This window comes from Micromys minutus (genome assembly GCF_963924665.1).
Source record: "Micromys minutus genome assembly, chromosome: 14".
In the NCBI taxonomy this organism is placed as follows: Eukaryota; Metazoa; Chordata; class Mammalia; order Rodentia; family Muridae; genus Micromys; species Micromys minutus.
Window position 1 is genome coordinate 46,446,823 of NC_137983.1, and position 20,019 is coordinate 46,466,841.

Consider the following 20,019-nt stretch of genomic DNA (forward strand, 5'->3'; position numbering starts at 1 on the left):
GCTGTGTTGACAATGGCCTGCTTTGAACAAAGTCTTATTTGACCTTTTAGAGAAGACTCTGTCCTGCTTCCCAGCACTGTGGGATGATTGCAGCAGGTGGGTGTAGGGTTGGGATCTCGTGGGCTTTTTACCATACACTTGGGCATGTCCAAAATCAAGCAAAGAGGGACAGAGAAGGGATTTTGGAGGGAGAATCGTGTGATTTTAATATAATCTCAAAAAAATAAAAAGGAAAAAGAAAAAAAGCTGTTCTTGGAATGGGTACATCTGGAAATTTCATAGAAATTGCCATGTTGAGAAAACAGTAATCTCAAAAGGTTATCTTACTACGTCAGTGTATGGAGAGCTCCATGGTTTATTGTTTTATTCTAGGTTTGTTTGTTTGTTTAACTATGGACACTTAAGGGGGCTGGAGAGATGGCTCAGAGGTTAAGAGCACTGACTGCTCTTCCAGAGGTCCTGAGTTCAATTCCCAGCAACCACATGGTGGCTCACAACCATCTGTAATGGGATCCGATGCTCTCTTCTGGTGTGTCTGAAGACAGCTATAGTGTATTCATATGAAATAAAATAAATAAATCTTTAAAAAAAACTATGGACACTTAAAAAAACTATTAAAGTGAATTTTACAGACATAAAACTAACTGGGTTTTAAGCAGCAAAACTTAGGTCCTCATATTTGCAAGGCAAGCTATCTCCCCAGTCCCTCCAGGTTAACCGTCTAGTTGGATTAGTCAAGATTCTCTAAAGAACATAACTGTTCCAATGATTTATTAGAGCGCCTTACAGACTGTACTCCAAGTAGTCCAACAATAACTGTCTCCCAAAGAGAGCCCAAGATCTGGTCATAGTTCAGCCCATAAGGCTGCATCTCAGCCGTCTCAACCTGGTGCTGAAGTCCTGGAAGATTCTTAGAGAGCCGCTGGTCCTGTCTACACTGGAATTCTGAAGAAGTAAGCTCTAATAACAGGGAAGGGATGCCTTCAGCAGCAGGAGAGGTGAACTTGCCAATGGGAGGGAGGGCAGCCAGGCAGAAAGCCAAAGCTTCCTTCACGTCCTTCTATATGAAGTGTCATCAGATGTGCTCAGCTTCTCACCTCAGAGGATCTGAGAAAACCCCTCAGAGCATTCCCAGCTGCTGAGGTGTGAGCTGACTCCAGATGTAGGCAAGGTGACCACCAAGATTAGCCATCACACCGATGGAAGCTCAGCTCAGCTGGGAAGGAACCGTGTAAATAGCAGCCATGCCTTCGGAAAGGAGAGCCGTGTGCCTGCGGTTTCTCCCAAAGCTGGCAAAGCTTTGCTAAAACAGGATATTCCAAAGTTGAAAGAAAGGAAGGAAGGCATGAAAGAAGAAAGAAAGAAAGTAAAAGAAGGCCCTACGGAAGAGTTGGGGCCATAGTTCAGAGGTAGAGCACCTGTTCCACCTAGTGTAGTCTCTGGGTTCAACCCTAGCACTGAAGAAAAAAAAACTATATTAGCAAAGTATCTGAGGAGAAGAAAGGAGAGGAACAGGAGAAGCTGACTCCTGCTGAGGGCCAGCTGGGGGAGGCCCTCTGGCCTGAGTGGTAGGAAGCAGAAATTGTAATATGAATTATACATTTTAGCTAGCAAGACACAGACTCTTGGTGTTAATTTACAAGTTGTAGGCCTAGGTTGGGCAGTGTTTGGAGATATTCTAACTTACATCCCCAGACACATGACTCTTGTTACTTGCTGTCTCCTTTCTCCTTCTTTTGGTCTCTCCTGAGACCCCCTGTCACTGGATCCTCAAATCCCGCCCTTCTCTCTCTACCACCTAATCACAGGCTCTAGTCTTTTGTTAACCAATTAACTTTAAATTAGGGAGCAAGGTTTACATAGCATCTCTGGGTGTACATTTAGGGGGCAACCAGATCTTGGGAGCTGGTGTTTTAGCATTTGAAGTTGTTCTTCCTCACTTAAAAACAAAAAACAACAAGGCCCCAACATGGTGTCAGTTGTCTTAAGGTATGAGGTGGGGGTTGGGGACTATTATAAGATTGGCAAGGGATGGCTATTTAATGGGTTACTGACAGCCACTGAAATAAGTTGTACCCCAGTCCTGGACCTGCAACATCCTAACCACTCCACAGCCTTTGAGCTTCTGATCAGTTAATCAGTTTTCCTAGGAATATGTTTCACACATGTCATTTCCTGAGGGCTGGGAGTACAGGGGTGAACCACCACTGCCAGTCTGTCTGGGTTTTATGTTGGTGACATTTAAATGATGGGCGTGAAAGATTATAGCAGCACACCTAAATATACATAGACAAACTATCCAACAAGAGTTGGTTTATCTTCACAAAACTATAGACTGCCTTGAAAGAGCAGGCTATATTCTCATTTTTCTCTTTTTGTCTCCCACCCTTGTTTGCATTTCACAAATACGTATATAAATGCATGGTTAGGGCTGGGCATACAATAGTAACCTTAGCACTCAGGAAGCCAAGGAAGATTGCAAGGGAGTTCTAGGCTAGCCTATGCACCATAGCAAGGTTTTCAATAAGATAACAGCACAAAGGTACATCTCAACTTAAGATTTTGTTTGCAAGCTGTGCAAACATGGGACACCTAACATCTGTGCTCATCATCTTGCTTGCGAGATATAAACGCAACCTAATTCTGTTACACAGCTCCAAAGATCATCTGGGAACTTGTCCTCCTCAGGGAAGCGCTGAGCCTTATCCTTAAGGAGCACACCGGCGGTTTAACACATGCTGCCATCTGCTGTCCTTTGGCTTCCTTTGGGCTGTGTCTGAAGACATGCCCTGACTTGTCAACTCTAGTCCTGCTACATCCAGAGGATTCAACAAGTCCATTCCAATAACAAGTCCCTCCAATTGGAAGAACAGTATTTGATTTTGAAATTTCTTGCCGGCTGCCAACTATACAGACTCGGGAATGGCCCCGCCCTTCGTCCGGGCCACGCCCCCTCTCGCTCATTGGTCCGTTCAATCCACGCCGGCGCCGAGGCGCGCGCATTAAGGGATGGCAGAGTCCAGGAAACGCTACCTTGGCCGCACTGGGAGGAGTACCTTGCGGGTGCCCCGGGACCTGCAGCTGCCCCCGACCAAGAGAGACCAGCCGGCCTTCAGAGGTGAGCGACGGCACGCGGCCTCGGCCGTTAGCTCGCTTGGAGAGCCTGCCGAGGGTAACGCGTGGCCCGGCGCTTCACTAGAAGCTGCCTTGGGCAGCGGTTTATCTTGGGGGTCTGAGGGCGGGGGCGGGGCTGCCAGGACCCACGACTGCGCCTGCGCGCAGGTTCCCCCATCTCTGCTTGGAGGGTGGTGAAGGTGAGGCTGGGGCTGTCTGCATTGATATCCTGGACGTTTTGGGAAACTGGAGTTCCAGGGATGATATGGAAACCCTTCTCACCCAACTTAATTTTGTTAGTCAGGATTTGGCGTCTGGTATCACATCTCTACATAGTTGTTCCATGTAGACTGCCTTTAAAATTTTTTTTATATTGAAATGGTGTTCCCTGTAATTTTCACACGATTCGGACATTTTATTTGTTTGTTTGGGAGGATGGACCTCAGGGCTTTATATATTTTAGGTAAGTGTTTTATCATTAAGCTATAGTTTCAGCCCAGACAATGCTCTCTTATTGCAGAGCAGTTGTGAACATCATTCCGGCAAAATTTGGGTCTGGACACAAGCTAGAGTTTTGAGAGGAGGGAACCTACGTTGAGAAAATGTTTCCTTAAGAACTGGCAGGCTGTAGGCCAGCCTGTAGGGCATCTTCTTAATGATTGAGGGGGGAGGGATGGCCCAGTCCATTGTGGGCGGTGCCACCTTCTAGGCTATTGGTCCTGGGGGCTACAAAAAAGAAAAAAAAAAAAAAAAAAAAAAAGCCGGCAGAGCAAGCCTTAAGGCAAAAGTAGTCCTTGGCCACCCGGTTCCTGCCCTAACTGCTTTTGCTGGTGAAGTGAAATGTGTTGGGAATTGGGAGTAAAAGAAACCTTTTTTCCTCAAGTTGCCTTTGGTCAGGGTGTTTCATCACAGCGAAAGTAGCCCTAAAACAGCACCTTTCTTGTAATTCCTGATTAACGGGATCATTTCTCTAAATTGAGAAATTCCCTACTTTGTTGCTATGGGAATAGATTATTTTCCCGGGAAGGAGTCACGCCACCCCCTAGTGGTTGCCTTAGGTAGAACTCTTTAGTAACAGTTGTTCCACCTTGGCTAACGCCCAGGGAAGAGCCTTGAATCAGAGATTTCTATAGCTTTATATACACTTTAGACTGGTGCTTTTTTGTTGTTGTTTTGAGACTGGGTTTCTCTGTAGCTCTCTGGCTGCCTGGAAAGTTGATCTGTAGATCAGGCTGGCCTTGAACTTAGATCCACCTGCCTCTGCTTCCTCAGCGAGACATGTGCATTATACATTGCTCTCATCCTTAACACTCTTTTAGTCCCAGCCCCAAGTTACACTTGGAACAGTTCTAACAGAGAATTAAGTCTGGCCAGTTGGCCAGGTGGGAGATTGACACAGCAAGGACCTTGTCAGAATTATTGCCAGTGTTTTTCTTTTCCTAATATTTGCTGGAGGCTCATCATTTCCCCTCCCCGCTTGCTGGAGTTCTTAAAAATCTTTTATAATAATAAATCTAAAATTCTGTGTTGCCAGGCTTGGTGGTACATGCCTTTAGTCCCACCCAGCACTTGGAAGGCAGAGGCAGGCAGATCTCTAAATTCAAGGTCATGCTGGTCTACAGGGTGAGTTCCAGGACAACCGAGGTTACACAGAGATGCCCTGTTTCGATAAACATAAAATAAAATAATAGATGAAACTGTGTCACAGGGAACTGAACCCTCAGGGTGCTCCTGTTGTTACTACCTGAGCTCCAGCTCAGGGTCTCTACCTGAGAGGCAGTAAACAGTCTCTAAGGATCAGCGTGCCTGTCCAAAGGATAGGCCTGTCAAAGGATAGGCCTAATAGGATCAGAGGGAAGAACCCTCTTAAAGGCATAAACCAAGCTTTTAAATTCCAGCAGCCATTCCAAGAACACCAGAGCTTCCTTGGTTGGCTACACTTTCCTTTGTCTGATTCACCGAGTTTCTGGTCTCGCTGTTCCTGACTTGTTACTGTAGTAACAGCACTCTTTATCCAAATATGCAGGACCCCCACGCCCTTGCAGTGAGTAGATTCATGCTCTATTTGTTTTCAGAAAAAATTTACATCATCTAGAACTATTAACTATTATTTTGGACGTACAGCCAGGTATAACTCCTTGAAGAAATCAGAAGACTGTTTACAAACCTATTATTACCAGATATGACAGAGTTAGTAAAATTCATTCTGTCAGAGTTCAATCCTGGGGAGCCACTGTGATCGTCATCTCCGAATGTCTCCTGTAGGATTCCTTAAGCTTCTACTGTGTGTCCTGGTTTCCAGGTTTGCAGTGGGAACAGGGCTGAAGAGCTGTTCTCTGTCAGCTCTGAATCTGTCACTGTTGTTTGCTTTTTTTTTAAGAGTTATTTATGTATATGAGTATACTGTAGGTGTCTTCAGACACACCAGAAGAAGGGCATTGGACCCCATCACAGATGGTTGTGATTCCCAGCAACCCATGTGGTTTTTGGGAATTGAACTCAGGGCCTCTGGAAGAGCAGTCCGTGCTCTTAACTGCTGAGCCTTCTCTTTCTTTCCCCTGGTGTGCTGGATCCACAGGATGCCACCTGCAACTTAGTGTTGCGAGTAAGTGCCCATAGTTCAGCTTGTTGCTGTGTTGACTGTGCCGGAGGCTCTGTCTTATATTATCTAAAACTCTCCTGGGGTTGGGTTGGGGGGGGCACCTTATGAAGTCAGGCGTTGGCCTCTCAGCCTGGGACTGGCTTTGCTAAGAGGAGGATAATGGAAAGCCAGGGTAAAAGGCATAGCACATTGTCCTAGCATGCTGATCTCATGCCACTGGGGTGGCTGGCTTAGGTAGAAGATTCCCCCTATTCTCAGCCCCTCTCTCAGTGCGGGAGCCAGTGAGTGAAGTGTAATTGTCATTTGCCTCTTTGCTGGAGACAGGACGCTGGTGCAGACTCCTTTGGGTGAAAGAATCCATCTCTGTCAGGTGAGACATGAGGAGTAAATCTTCCCTGTAGACGGGGAGGAGGCTTTCCTGGTCTGGTGTGCACCGTGGGAGACAGGAGCAGCAGGCTCTGGAGAGTCTAATTTCCCCATGCATCTCTTCTCTGATGTCTGTGTCCTACCAGTTTAACCCATCTTACTTGAACAATTTAATTCTCCACAACTAATTTGTTTGGTTTTTAATGTAACTATTTTGAATAGTATTTTATGTTAAGCTTCCTTTGCATTACCTGCTCAAGTTTATTTTTTAAACTATATCACAGAAGATTACATAATGTGGGGTATAAATTGGTCTCTCCTTCTCGTCTTGTCAGTGTTAAGATTTCTGAGCCTTAAAATGACAATTTTTGAATTGAAGCTCTTTAGATACCAGAGCAGTGCACTTTATATAATAAGTACAGTCCATGGAGAAACTGGGAACTTCATTATCCTGTATAGTATAGTTTTACAAAATCTAAGTCAATGTATAAGACCTTTTACATTAAGTAACTTATTTCAACACAAGAATAATTATAGCACAGAACAGAAGGATTGGTTGTCTCGAGGACACATAAGACTAAAAGGTGTATGATTAATTTTTACCACAGTTCCTCCAGATAGTCTAAGTCAGCTTCTGTTAACAGGAGTGGACCCTTGTGTTCATAGGAGCAGCCATTGTAACCACTGAGTATTCTGTCTTTAAGTCATGCTTTATAAGTCCTGTTTACCGTAGTCAGACCTGCTGTGACTTAGTTTCTTTATCTGATTTAAAAGGACTTAACCTTTCTATTGGAGATATAACTTCAAGTTTACATATTTTCTTTGATTTTCTCACTGATCGTGAGAAAGAATTTTAGAGAGAGCAATAACCTTGAATGAGAGAACATTCTGTGTAAATAAGAACAAATGGGGGGAGGTTAGAGAACTCAGAGAGCTAAACATTGCAATTGTCGCTTTAGACTGCAAACTATTTCATGGAAACATGCAGTTATCTTAAACTTTACTTGTGAATCACCTTGACTGGAGAGTTTAAAAATGTAAACCTCAAGCTGGGCGTGGTGGTCCACACCTAAAAATCCCAGCACTTGGGAGGCGGAGGCAGAGACAGGCCACTGATTTCGAGGCTAGCCTGTTCTATTGAGAGAGTTCCAGGACAGCCAGAGCTACACAGAGAAACGCTGTCATCAAAAGAAAACAAGCAAAAGATTAAATGCCTTGAGACATAAATTTTGCCATAGCACACAAATTTTCCTTAAAAGAGGCGTGTGTATCTTTTTTCACTAAAGCTTCTATCCACTAAATATAAAACTTTCCCCGAGCTACATATGGGTACCCCCACCCCAGTTTTTCCCAGTTCTTCTCAGTCCTTATACCATATCTCCAGAATCCTTGAGGCCTCATGCGATTAGGGCCTGGGTGAGGGTACACTAACCTTGCCTAACTCCTTGAAGGGATATTAACATTTAACAAGTCCAAGTGTGATTATTTTAATAGACACAGCTGGAGTTCTGAAGATGCTTTGTTTAGTACTTAATGAAGGCTGAATACAAATCACATAGAGTAATTCAATGAATTGATATTACCTGTGAACAAGCTGTTAAGACATTAGGCCCCGTAAGTTTCCAGCAAACCATACAGAAAACATAAAATAGCCTTTATGACTTACATGGCATATAGAGTTTTTAATTTCATGTTTACATCATCTAATAGAATTTAGCTGAGGGAGCTCTATTGCTGAGGTTACTGTTGAGAGATCCTCCCCATGTGGATCTTTCCCATCATCTATTTTATTATAGGCACCTTTATACAATGAGCTAATTAATAATAATAACCTCTTTTGGACATAACCTACCCTTTAGCTGTTCTCAAGCACACAACGGTGTTTTCCTGGGCTGTTCTGTTCCTGTCAAAGAGTCAGGCCAAATCTCACCTCCAGGGCCAGTATGGGACTTTTCCAATGTTACACATACCTGAAAGGTATTTGCTTCTAAAACAGAGGAACCCAGGGATCTGCATACCCTTCCGGAGTTTGTGGGTCCCTGTAGGAAACAGGAAACCAATTTGGAGATTTAGTGCAAAGAGTTCGTTCAAACCTTTGGTTTCCCTCTGGAGATGCAGCTAAAGGGCTCTGCTGCACAGGAAACTGGCTGTGCAGAGGCCACTCTGAGATGGGTGTCCCTGGCTCGCAAGGATGCTTGAGGTCTTGGCCAGTTTTTAACCCACACAGAGCTCAGCAGAGAAGACTATATGGCCTATTGGAGTAACCTGCCAAAGGAGCTCTTCCTTTTCTTTTTTAAAAACCCAGAGCCAGGGCTGGAGAGATGGCTCAGTGGTTAAGAGCACTGACTGCTCTTCAGAGGTCCTGAGTTCAAATTTCAGCAACCACATGGGGGCTCACAACCATCTGTTATGAGATCTGATGCCCTCTCCTGGTGTGTCTGATGACAGCTACAGTGTACTTATAATAAACAAACAAACAAACAAACAAACAAATCGCTTTAAATGTATCTTTTGTGTCAGGGGGTGGGGGAGAGAAGAGATAAGCCAGCAGCTCCAGTGTGGGAGCACAGATGGAGCAGGCTTCAAGGATGAAAGTGGGTTTGCAGTCTAGTTTATATGGTACAGTCCAGCTAAACAGGCAGCTAATTTTCTCAGAGAAAGTTCTTCTCCCTGCCTAGGAAAAAGGGGGTCTCTGCAGGGGACTTCTGGCTGCCGGAGACAAGAGGCAGCACCTTCACTCATTCCATCCAAGGTTACACCATTCTGTCCCACTCTTTTCTTAATGGGAAGGAAGCCTTGCTGTCTGCTGTCCTAGGAAGCTTCCTTAGGGCGGGTTCTGAGCCTCTTCTCCCCTATAGGGTGGGGCCTGGTTGAGACCTAGAGCCAGTCTTGCCACTTTACCTTATCCTGCAGGTTTCCTGGTGAACTTTTCTTGTCTCTGAATGAGCCTGGACCATTGATGTGTCTGGAGAGCTTGGAGTGCCCTCAGGGGCAGAACTAGAAATAGGTCAGGAGCACTCTTCCCTGCAGCACAGAGGCCAGCGGGTATGGTCACACTGACCGCCATATTGTTATAGAAATGACCTGCTTTCCCAGTCGCTCCATACTGAACTTAGAGACTGATAGAGGGAAAGCTCTTTGATGGCACTTATCCAGAACTGTCTTTGAAGAGATTTCAATAACTTATATACACTGTAGGCATGCACATTTTATATATGCTGTCATTAATTAAATCTGGTTCAGGTTGCTCCGGGTTATACTTTGAACAATTAAGAGACTATAAGTCTGGCTACTTAAGCAGATGGAGATTTTTATAGCAAAGATATTGCTAGAACTAATTAAGTAAGTTTTTTTTTTTTCTTTTTTCTCAAATAGTTGTTACTAGGGTCATCTCATCCACTTGGCAGGGTTATATTTTTACCGATAAGAGCACAAGGGACTTTTGTGGCAGACCAGGACTTTGTATGATTTCATGTCTCCTAAGCAAATCCATTAGCAAATCCTAATAGAACATCAGTTCTATTAATTTGAATTTTCTCTTCATCAATATCAATATAGAAAATACTATCTCAATATTTTTTTCTAAGAAAAATCACCTTTTACACAACCATATTTGATGTTTTAACTAAAGTTGACTTTGTTACTCCTTCCTCTCTAGAACAAAGGAAACAAAAACTCAAGGAATATCTGTTAATACGAAAAACAGCATTTCCATACAAACAAGAAAATCAGACATCCAGGTGAGGTCAAGTTTTAATTCAGTTTTGGAGAATTACATTAGTTATACACTAAGAACCTAACATGTACCTCATTTGTAATTTTTACTTTCCTACTAACCACATTTAATTTTAAAATGAAATGAATTTTAACACTTAGCCCAGTTATGATTCCAGATATTATCATTTTTAACATGTGATATTTAAAAGGTGATTATTATTACATGTTAACATGTGATATTTAAAAGGTGATTATTATTACATGTTAACATGATATTAAGAGGTCTGGAAATGTACTTTAGTAGTAGAAATGTATTTTAGTAGTAGAAATGTACTTTAGTAGTAGAAATTATTTTAGTAGTAGTGCTTGCTACCCCTCAGCACCACAAAAGAAAAAGTGTTAATGGCATTATACCTTCTTTTTTGATATCAAGTCACCAAAATTCTGGTGTGTGTCAACACTTTCAAGCACATCTCTGTACCAGTGGCTACTTTATGTGGGTGATGCTCTAGATCATCATTTCAAATATATATATATACATATATATATATATATTTTTTTTTTCAGAACTCTCAAAGGGAAGCAATTACATTTTATTCACCTACTTGTGTATGTGTATTCAAAGTACTGTACACATGTGCAGGGCCAAAGTAGCCTTCGGGTATGTGAGCTCTGTGAATCAAAGTGTGGCTATGACCTGTATCTGCTGAACCGTCTCACAGGTCTAAGAGAAAGGAGTTTTAGAGCAATGTGTATTTATATATCGTGAAGTATTGATTTAGGAGCTGTGCTGTGCTGTGTGTCTTTTAGGCTACAGTGCCCGGGTGTTTGGTAAAATCGTAGCCTAGATGTTGTAGTACAAGATTCTTTTAAGGCTTGGTGTGATGTCACATGCCTTTAGTATATGTGCTGCCGAATCGAGCACTGTCACGTGCCTTTAATCCCAGCCCTCAGCAGAAGCTGAGGGTCTGTGCGAGTTGAAAGCCAGCCTGGTCTACAGAGCTGATTTCTAGAGAGACTCTGTCTCAATAAACAAAAGCAAAACAAGAATCTTTTGAGTGTGGTATTTGAGTTGACATTGAGGACACCAGGTGGCCCTCTGTGTGGGTAGACAATTGAAAAGCAGTAATGTTACTCTGTAGTTGGTAGGAATTCAGGTTTCATTAGTTACAAAGATAACATTTTGTCACTTCTCCCAGTAACACTGAACACAGTTTTAGCATACAATAAATTTGTGACTCTGTTTTAGAAATATGGAGTGTCACGTTGACAATGTTTTTATTTCCTGCCTTGATTTTACACAATTGTACCCTTTTGCTAAGGGTAGTCAGATGTTATACTAGTCTGTAGCTAAAAACACTGGGCTAAGACTTTTAAACCTGTCTTGTTTATTTCATTAACTCTAGTTTGCTTAGGATAACCAAACCTTAATTCATTTCTTGCTTTAGTTTACAGTGCAAGGTTATGGGGCCTTGAATGAGCTCAGTAGTGGGCATTTGCTTAGTTTGTCCACAGGGTTCAAAAATTAGTTATTAGATATTCTCTTGCCTCTTCCCTAAAAGCACATTTCCTTTGTACAGAAATAATTTTTTTTTTTCTTTTAACTAATAGAGATCAGAAAATGGTGACATCTGAGGATCAGGTCCAAGAAGGGAAAAAAGTTGTGAAACTCAAAACAGAAATGGTAAGATGTGTGTGTGGCCTCAGACCTTCCAACACTCTTTATGAAGAAATGGATCCTGAGATACTGATTTGCTTTTTAACTCTTCTAGGCTGATAAAGAAAATATTAGAGGTACAGTTGAAAAAAACTGCATTCCATTAAAAGCTGAAGAAGTAACCAACTCAGAAATACATAACTTGAAGGGTAATATTCAAGCTTCACAGTTATTATCAACTGGAGATGATTTCCCAGGTCAGACTGTGGCATTAGACCAGGCATGTCACCAAAAAGACAGTAAAAAGATGCAAATGACAGCAGAGAAGCCGAAACAAGACACTGCCACGTCTAAAAAACGAGTGCTTGGCTATTATCACGGCCAGATTGTTCAGTCGAAGATTAATTCCTTCAGAAAGTTTCCCAGTGTCAAAGACGAGAGTCTTGCAACAACCAAGAAATTTCCCACTACTGTGTTGAAAGCCACGAAGGCTCAGTGTGAGCCTGTGAACGCCGTCAGCGTAAGAGCCCCAAATACAACTGCCACCACCAAGTCTGCAGACACTAAATCTGTGAGCAGCTCGTTGAAGAACACACTTGTGCGACCGCCTATCCGAAGTCTTCATAGCAGTACCCATGGTACTGAGAAACAGGGCCTCAGCAGGACCCTTGCCAGTGTTACTGTCAGAAAGGGGGCCTTTGAAAAGGAATCACATCGGTCAAAACCAGTTGTGTCTGTTGTCAAAGCCAGTTCTTCTCAGGACACAAAAAGAGACAAGGCCCCGTCAAAAAGCATAACATCTAAAACCGTAACCAGGACTAATTCATCTAATACCAGACCGATAGTAAAGTCAAAAGATGCTGACCAGCGCAGATGCACCATCGCCGGAGTAACTGTTCCTAGATCAGCTCAGCTCAAAGAACCCACAGCAGAGAAGAAGTGAGTAGTGAAGCCCACTTTGTTTTCTTATTTTCTTATTTTTTTTTTTGTGAGTTTAGCTTGTAACTTCCTTGAATGTATTAGAATTTCTTTATTATTTTCTGCCTCATGGGCAGATTTATGTGTGGAACAGTAAGACCAAACCGTTAGGTGTTTAAATGTGGTTTGCTGGTTGCTTTTGGTCTCAGCTGGACAATTAAAGACAGTTGAGAAATACTTATAATTTATTCACTTAAGAATACAATCTTGGCTTCTTTGCGGGGAGGTATTATTTATTATTTTCTTTATATGTATGGAGAGCATTGGCTTCCCTGGAAGTGGAGTTACAGGTTGTAATGTTGCTGTAAGGACTGGGTTCCCTAGCAAGAGCAGTAATCACTCTTAACCTCTTAGCCGTCTCCCCATTTCCAACATCCACATGATCTTGATGTGTTCAAGAATTCACCCCTGCAGACAAATACGTTCTACCAGCTTAGACCTATGGATAGACTTGAAGTTGTTTTGATTTGTGTGTGGGTGGTCTATACGCATGTATGTCTTTGCACCATGTGTATTTCTGGTGCCCACAGAGGACAGAAGATGGTGTCAGATCTCCTGGACCTGGAGTTATAATGGTTGTAATGTACCATGTGGTGCTGGGAATCAAACCAGGGTCCTTGGGAAGAGTGGCTGGTATTACTGAGCTGTCCCTCCAGCCACAGATTTGAACTGTATTTAGCTACTCAGCAGGATGCCATCATCAAAATTGAGTGATGTTTATGTGCTGCTTCTGGTTGTAGAGCTCAGCTGGCCGAGTGGAGAACTGGCAAAGGAAAGGGGCTGAAAAGGCCTCCTCATTCAGTGGTCACCCAGGCTGAACCAAAGGGACAAAATGAAAACCCAGTTGGGTCCTTTTGGACTACCATGGCAGAAGAAGATGAACAGAGATTATTTACTGAAAAAGTAAACAAAACAATATCTGAGTGCCTGAACCTCATTAATAAGGTAGAGTATTTTTTAAAATATATATGGCTATCTGTGTTTATGTCCATGTGCGTTCCTGGTGCTTGTAGAGGCTAGAAAATGGTGTAAATTTATCTGGAATTGGAGTTAAAAATGGTTGTGAGCCACCATGTGGTTGCTGGGAATTGAACCCAGGTCCTCTGGAAGAGCAGTCAGTGCTCTTAAATGCTGAGCCATCTCTCCAGCTCTCTTGGAAGAGTCTTTATCTTTCATTCCACAATTTAGAAATATTTTATTTTAAGATTTATTATTATTATTATTATTATTGTTATTATTAATGTACTGAAATAAGTTTGTGTACCACATATATACAGATGCCAGCAGAGGCTAGAAGGTGTTGGATCCAGTGAATCTGAGTTTATGGTTGGATGTGAGCTGCCCAGCATGGGTGGTAGGGACCACCAACTTGGATCCTGTGGTGGAACATCAAGTACTCTTGACTGCTGAGTCATGTTTCCAGCTCCTTCTGTCAGCTTTTTATATTGCTCACTCTTCTTAATTATAGCCAGATTATTAATTGTTTATAGTTTGTAGCTCACATTTTATTTCTTGGTATTTTAGGGATGCCCAAAAGAAGAAATTTTAGCTACATTGAATGACCTGATTTATAATATTCCAGATGCCAAAAAGCTTGTTAAATATTGGATATGTCTTGTACGTATTGAACCAATCACAAGTCCCATTGAAAATATTATTTCAATCTATGAGAAGGCCATTCTGGCAGGGGCTCAGGTAAGATCAAAATGTACCGAATCTTCAGTTTTACAAAATAAACAATTCCAAGTTATTTTGGAGCACATCAGAGTGCAGCTTGATACGATTGTGATTATATCTATGGTGCTAATAACTATTTAAAGGGGACAAAAAGTCTTGGAGGATATAGTTCAGTGGTAGAGCAGGGGACACAAGCTCAGAGGACTTGGTGTAGTTCAGTGGTAGAGCAGGGGACACAGGTTCAGGGGACTTGGTGTAGTTCAGTGGTGGAGCAGGGGACACAGGCTCAGGGGACTTGGTGTAGTTCAGTGGTCAAGCAGGGACACAGGTTCAGGGGACTTGGTGTAGTTCAGTGGTGGAGCAGGGACACAGGCTCAGGGGACTTGGTGTAGTTCAGTGGTGGAGCAGGGACACAGGCTCAGGGGACTTGGTGTAGTTCAGTGGTCAAGCAGGGACACAGGTTCAGGGGACTTGGTGTAGTTCAGTGGTGGAGCAGGGACACAGGCTCATGGACTTGGTGTAGTTCAGTGGTTGAACAGGGGACACAGGCTCAGGGTACTTGGTGTAGTTCAGTGGTTGAGCAGGGGACACAGGCTCAGGGGACTTGGTGTAGTTCAGTGGTTGAGCAGGGGACACAGGCTCAGGGGACTTGGTGTAGTTCAGTGGTGGAGCAGGGACACAGGCTCATGGACTTGGTGTAGTTCAGTGGTGGACAGGGACACAGGCTTAGATGGTAGCAGCAGAAACAGTGAAGGCTGCAAGGATCGCATTATGCTTTTCAACCTTGTAAAGCTTTTCATTTGTGTACCACGGGTTATAAGACTTTAGAAAATAGATACTAGCTGAAGTATACATTTAATAAACTGGGAATATTTTAGCACAGAATACCCTCCTGTGCAGTTTGCTATAGTGGAACAGAAAGGACATTACAGTCAATTATGGAACTGGGGCAGTGAGACAAAAGGGAGAGCCAAGGCTAAGGTGGAAATTGTGAAGACAGATGACAGAGACAGAGACTCGGGACAAGAAGAAAATTAGCCCAGAACTGATAATAGGATTGATTATTCTAGAACTGAATTCTGAAACTAGGACTATGAGGCAGGGCTTCTGTTTTATAAATATTCTTAAATTAGCAAGCATTGTGGTCTGAGGAACCTAGTGGATGCTTTTCATCTCTGTCAGGTAATACAGTTTGAACAAGTGAAATGTGTCGGGTTGACAACCTTAGGATTCAGAGAGGGGGCTGGAGGGGGCTCAGCAGTTAAGGGGCACAGGCTGCTCTTCCAGAGGTCCTGAGTTCAATTCCCAGCAATCACAATTCACAGCCATCTATGGGATCTGATGCCCTCTTCTGCCGTGCAATAGTGTGAGACATAAAATACACTTAAATTTTTATCAGCTATTGAATGTGCTGTAGCACTCCATCCATTCATCACTTTGTATGGAGCAGTATTAGTTATCAAGGGCCTAAAAGTGGGGGGATTTTTGTTGTTAGTTGAAAGTCTGTCTTTTAAGTTCATTTTCTTACTCTTTTACGCTGAAAGACATAACCGTTTTAAATCTTAACAACAAATGTTTGTTTTAAAATGGGAAAAAGTTTCACTGTCTCTAATATTTTTTATTTATATAACCTAATTTTTGAACATGTCAATTTCTTTCTTTGTTAAAAACATTTTTTTAAATGTCAGCCTATTGAAGAGATGCGACAGATAATCATAGATATTCTAACAACAAAGAATCAAGAGAAAGTCAGTTCAGGTGAGTTTTCTTCAGGTGGACCGAGACTTTACATTTTGTCTGATTTAGCTTGTTTTCAATAAGGTCTTCTCTATGTACTTCTCTTGACCTGCTTCTGAAATGCAATAAATGTCTATTATGTAGACATTTTAATCCAGATATGATAGCTCACACCTGTAATTCTGGCAATTTTGGGAGGCTAAGATAGGGGATTGCTAAAGCCGGCCTTGAACATAGAGTAAGACTCTGTCTTGAAAGAAAAGAATTGACTTGCTAGCACTTGGCTGCTGAAGCAGGAGGATCATGGGTTTAGGACAGTCCAGGTACTATAGAGTGAGGCCCTATCTCAAAAGGACTTCAGGAAAAAAGAAGGAAATTAAGGAATCTAGTTCAAAATCCCTATCTATCATTGAGTATAAAAGTTTCTTTCTGTGCCTTAGATTTTGGTCTTAAGAGTAGGGCACCATAGGGCCGGTGATGCTGTGGCTTTAATCATAACACAACAGCTTTTTCTTTTCTCTTTTTTTCCTTCCTTTCTTTCATAAATATTTTTATTTATTTTATGTGTGTGAGTATACTGTAGCTGTCTTTAGACACACCAGAAGAGGGCGATAGGTAAATATAGAACCATTGAGATAACCCTTTATCCCTTGCTAATACTGACTCCCGTAGGGCCACATGGCGCTGTGGGTTATCTGTATCTTAGCAGCTTCCTGCCGTCTCTAAGTACTCACAGACACTGGCTGTGTAAAATGTACCATGACCAAAAAGTAACCTGGGGAGGAAAGAAAGGGTTTATTTCAGCTCACAGTTCTGTATCACAGTTCATCACTGAGGGAGGGCAGGGACTCAAGCGGGGAAGGAGCTGTTACTGAGACCATGGAGGAGTGCTGCTTACTGGCTTGCTCTGCATGGTTTACTTAGCCTGCTCTCTTAGGTCATCCAGGACCACCCACCCAGGGGTGGCACCACTCCCTGTGGGATGGGCCCAACCACATCAGTCCTTAGGAAAATGCCCCACAGCTTGCCACAAACAAGTCTTGTGGGGACATTTTCTCAGCTGTGGTTCCTTCTTCCCAAATGACTCTAGCCTGTGTCAAGTTGACATAAAACTAGCTAGTTCATTCCTTTTTCTTTCTTTTTTTCTTTCTTTCTTTTTTTTTTTTTTTGTAGGTTTCAGCAACCCTTTGCTCTTACTTGATACTACTTAATCTCATTTAATAGTCACTTGTTCGTCACCTGTGTCTTTCATGGCATAGTCCTAAGAATTGGAATGATTCCATTCTTAAATGTGTATCTGTGCACAAGGGCTATTAGACATTTGTTAAGTTGTTGGCACAAGTGTGTACATAGGAAATGGAATGATTAGGCAATGTAGCTTGGTTCTTTCATTTTGACATTTTGTTTAAATAATTTAAATCTTCATTTTTTCTATAGGAGAAAATATTGAGGAGGCCCATGCAACCCAGGGACATGTCCAGGAAGTAAATGTTGAAGCTAATCAAGAGTCAGAAAAACAAGAAGAGGAGAATGAGCATGGTAGAAAAGTTGAGGTTTATGAAGACAATCAAAACAAAACAAAAGATCAAACCAATGATTTAATAACCCCAGACTCAAAAACTGAAGCAGGTTGCCTCATTCGATATAGTGTGTCTGCTACACCACGGTTGCAAAGGTAAATGTTCGAAATGGAATGTCATTTGTCTTCATGCTCAGTGATAATTTTGTATAAAAACATGTTAATGCGGGAGGGTCAAACTCAGAGCCTGAATATGATGGCTCATGGGTAATTGCGTCACACTGGGGAGACTGTGGCAGGCAAGTCTCTGTGGATCGAAGTCTAACCCAGTCTGCCCTGTTTCAGACAGGATGAGAAAAGTCCATTGGGACATCTGACCTTTTACACTAGGACATCTGACCTTTTACACTGGGACATCTGACCTTTTACGTTGCTATATTGACTTTGTTTTTTCCTACATGGTGTCACTTTGTAAAAGCTCCCCTTGGTTTTCTACCACATGCAGTCTGTACCACCTACAACTTTTCCCAGGCTTTCTTTTTTATGTAATTTTTTTGAGATTTATTTTGATGTGTGTGTGTGTACCTGTATGTGTATCTTTGTACCACATGAATGTGGTGCCCATAGAAGCCAGAAGAGCATGTGGATTTTCCCTGGGACTGGAGTAAACCGTTTGACCTGCTATGTGGGGGTTGGGATTCAAACCTGGGTCCTTCCCCCCAGGCATTTTCAAGATTCAGACATTTTTGGTTTACATTTGTTACTGTATGGTTAATAGCTGTAGGCTTGGAATTAAGAAATCAGACATTTTTAGACCTATTCACATGAAACAGATTTGAACAGCAAATAGAAGTGTTAGGTTGCTCATTTCTAGGAACCTGTAGTACCTCTCCCTTTCTATAGGACAGTCTGTCACATGGGTCCCACATAGAAGTACGCTATGAGAATGCAAAAGTGTAAGATAAATTTGAATGTAATTTTTGAATAATTTTGTGTTTTTTCAGTATGAAAAAGATGCAACATAATAAAAATTCCACACTTAAAGAGCTAAAGTTTCTGACGCCAGTGAGACGTTCACGGCGCATTCAAGAAAAGACCTTACAACTTCCAGACATGTTAAAAGACCACAACCCTTCGGTGTCTTCCCTGGAGCAGCTGTCTGAGTTGGGAGGGGATGCTTTTGTTTGCCGCCCCAATGCAGCCCTGTGCCCTCTGTTCTTTGAGATGGATGGAGAAGAGGAAGAGGAGTAGCCCCCGAGTCCTGAGCAGTTATGGTTGTGTACAGCTTTATAATATATTAGATGCAGGTGAACGTTAGCTTGTTTATTGTGTTTTTAAAATGTTAGCGGCTTCGCTTTACTAATTTTAGTGAAGAAGTATAATCAGAAAATGTAGTTTATATAAATTTATATTTTTACATTGACTCTGTTCCTAATATGTTTATAATAAATATGTATGTATAAATGTGTATGATGCTCCAATGACATTTCATTGACTGACCGAATGATGGAACTGACCTTAGGATCCTACTGTGGTCAGCTTCCTGTGGCGTTTACTTCAACAGATACGTTCCAGAGCCTCAGACTGTGCTCCCAGTAGAGCACTTGCCTAATGTACAAGGCCCTGGATCCGATCCTTAGCTCCACAAGAAAATCTACTTTATGAAATGTCATTTAACCATAGTAACCAAATTTAGATTTAGTTTTTGAAATACATTGCTAAGTTTGTATTTGTATTAACTTTTAATTGTGATAAAATACATGACAGAAGCAAAGGAGAGTTACTTTGACCTAGTTTCTGCGTCCAGTCTACTGTGCTGAGGGGGGGGCGTGGTTGAGGGAGGGTTGAAGGGATGGATGGGTGGATGGGTGGGGGATGGGTGGAGGAGCAGATCGAGGGAGGCATGGAGGGAGGGTACTGCTTTCACTGAGCTGGGGAAACCTTCACAGGTTCAGTTGTTGCCTACTTCTATTACCCTGCAGAACAGTGCCTGTAGCCAAAGACCAGGCATTCTAAACATAAGCTTTAGGGATAATTCAGATTCCAACTGGAAGCTTTGGTGAGGCCTAGGGATTGAAAGCTTCGTGTAGGCTAAGCATGTAGTGTATGTGTGGACTGCATGCTCAGCCCTTCACATCATTCTTCATCCTTTGACCTGGTTCTCCACCACAGGTGGGCTGTACCATGCCCACCTCTCCCCAGTGTCTTCTTTCTTTTTTCTAATTTTTTAATTTTTTGAGATTTATTTTTATGGGCATGTATATCTGTGCTCCACATGAGCTCAGTACCCTCAGAAGCCAGAAGAAGGTGTGAGAGCCCTGGACTGGAGACACAGACAGCTGTTAGTGGCCACAAAGCTGCGTTTGTCCTTCCCTCCAAGGATTTTCCACAACTAAGACAGTTTTACTTGTTGAGCTAGTGGTTCACACGTGTTATCCCAGCAGAGGTGGCACACCTGTGATTGCCAGGCTGGTCTGGTCTTCATAGTGAGGGTTGTCATCAAAATACAAAGGATGGGGGGTGACATAGTGCTGTCGTCAGCTCATGGACAGAGGCCCCAGAGCCCCAGGAACTAAACTAGCTACTTTTTTTCCTGGAAGGGAGGGGTCTTTGTGCTTGGAGATTTGTGGTGGAATTTTCTACTGGCCTTAG

General features: G+C 42.5%; 1 protein-coding gene across 1 annotated transcript; it reads left to right on the forward strand.

Annotated features, from left to right (window-relative positions):
- Positions 1–3,009: 3,009 nt before the first annotated feature.
- On the forward strand, positions 3,010–18,618 carry CKAP2 (cytoskeleton associated protein 2; the record flags this gene model as incomplete). The annotated part of the gene is made up of 9 exons (XM_080928958.1): positions 3,010–3,118; positions 9,741–9,822; positions 11,411–11,483; positions 11,572–12,395; positions 13,175–13,379; positions 13,959–14,129; positions 15,800–15,869; positions 17,286–17,523; positions 18,372–18,618. The coding sequence occupies 9 exons, from the start codon at positions 3,010–3,012 to the stop codon at positions 18,616–18,618; spliced, it is 2,019 nt and encodes a 672-aa protein (XP_080785084.1).
- Positions 18,619–20,019: the final 1,401 nt, after the last annotated feature.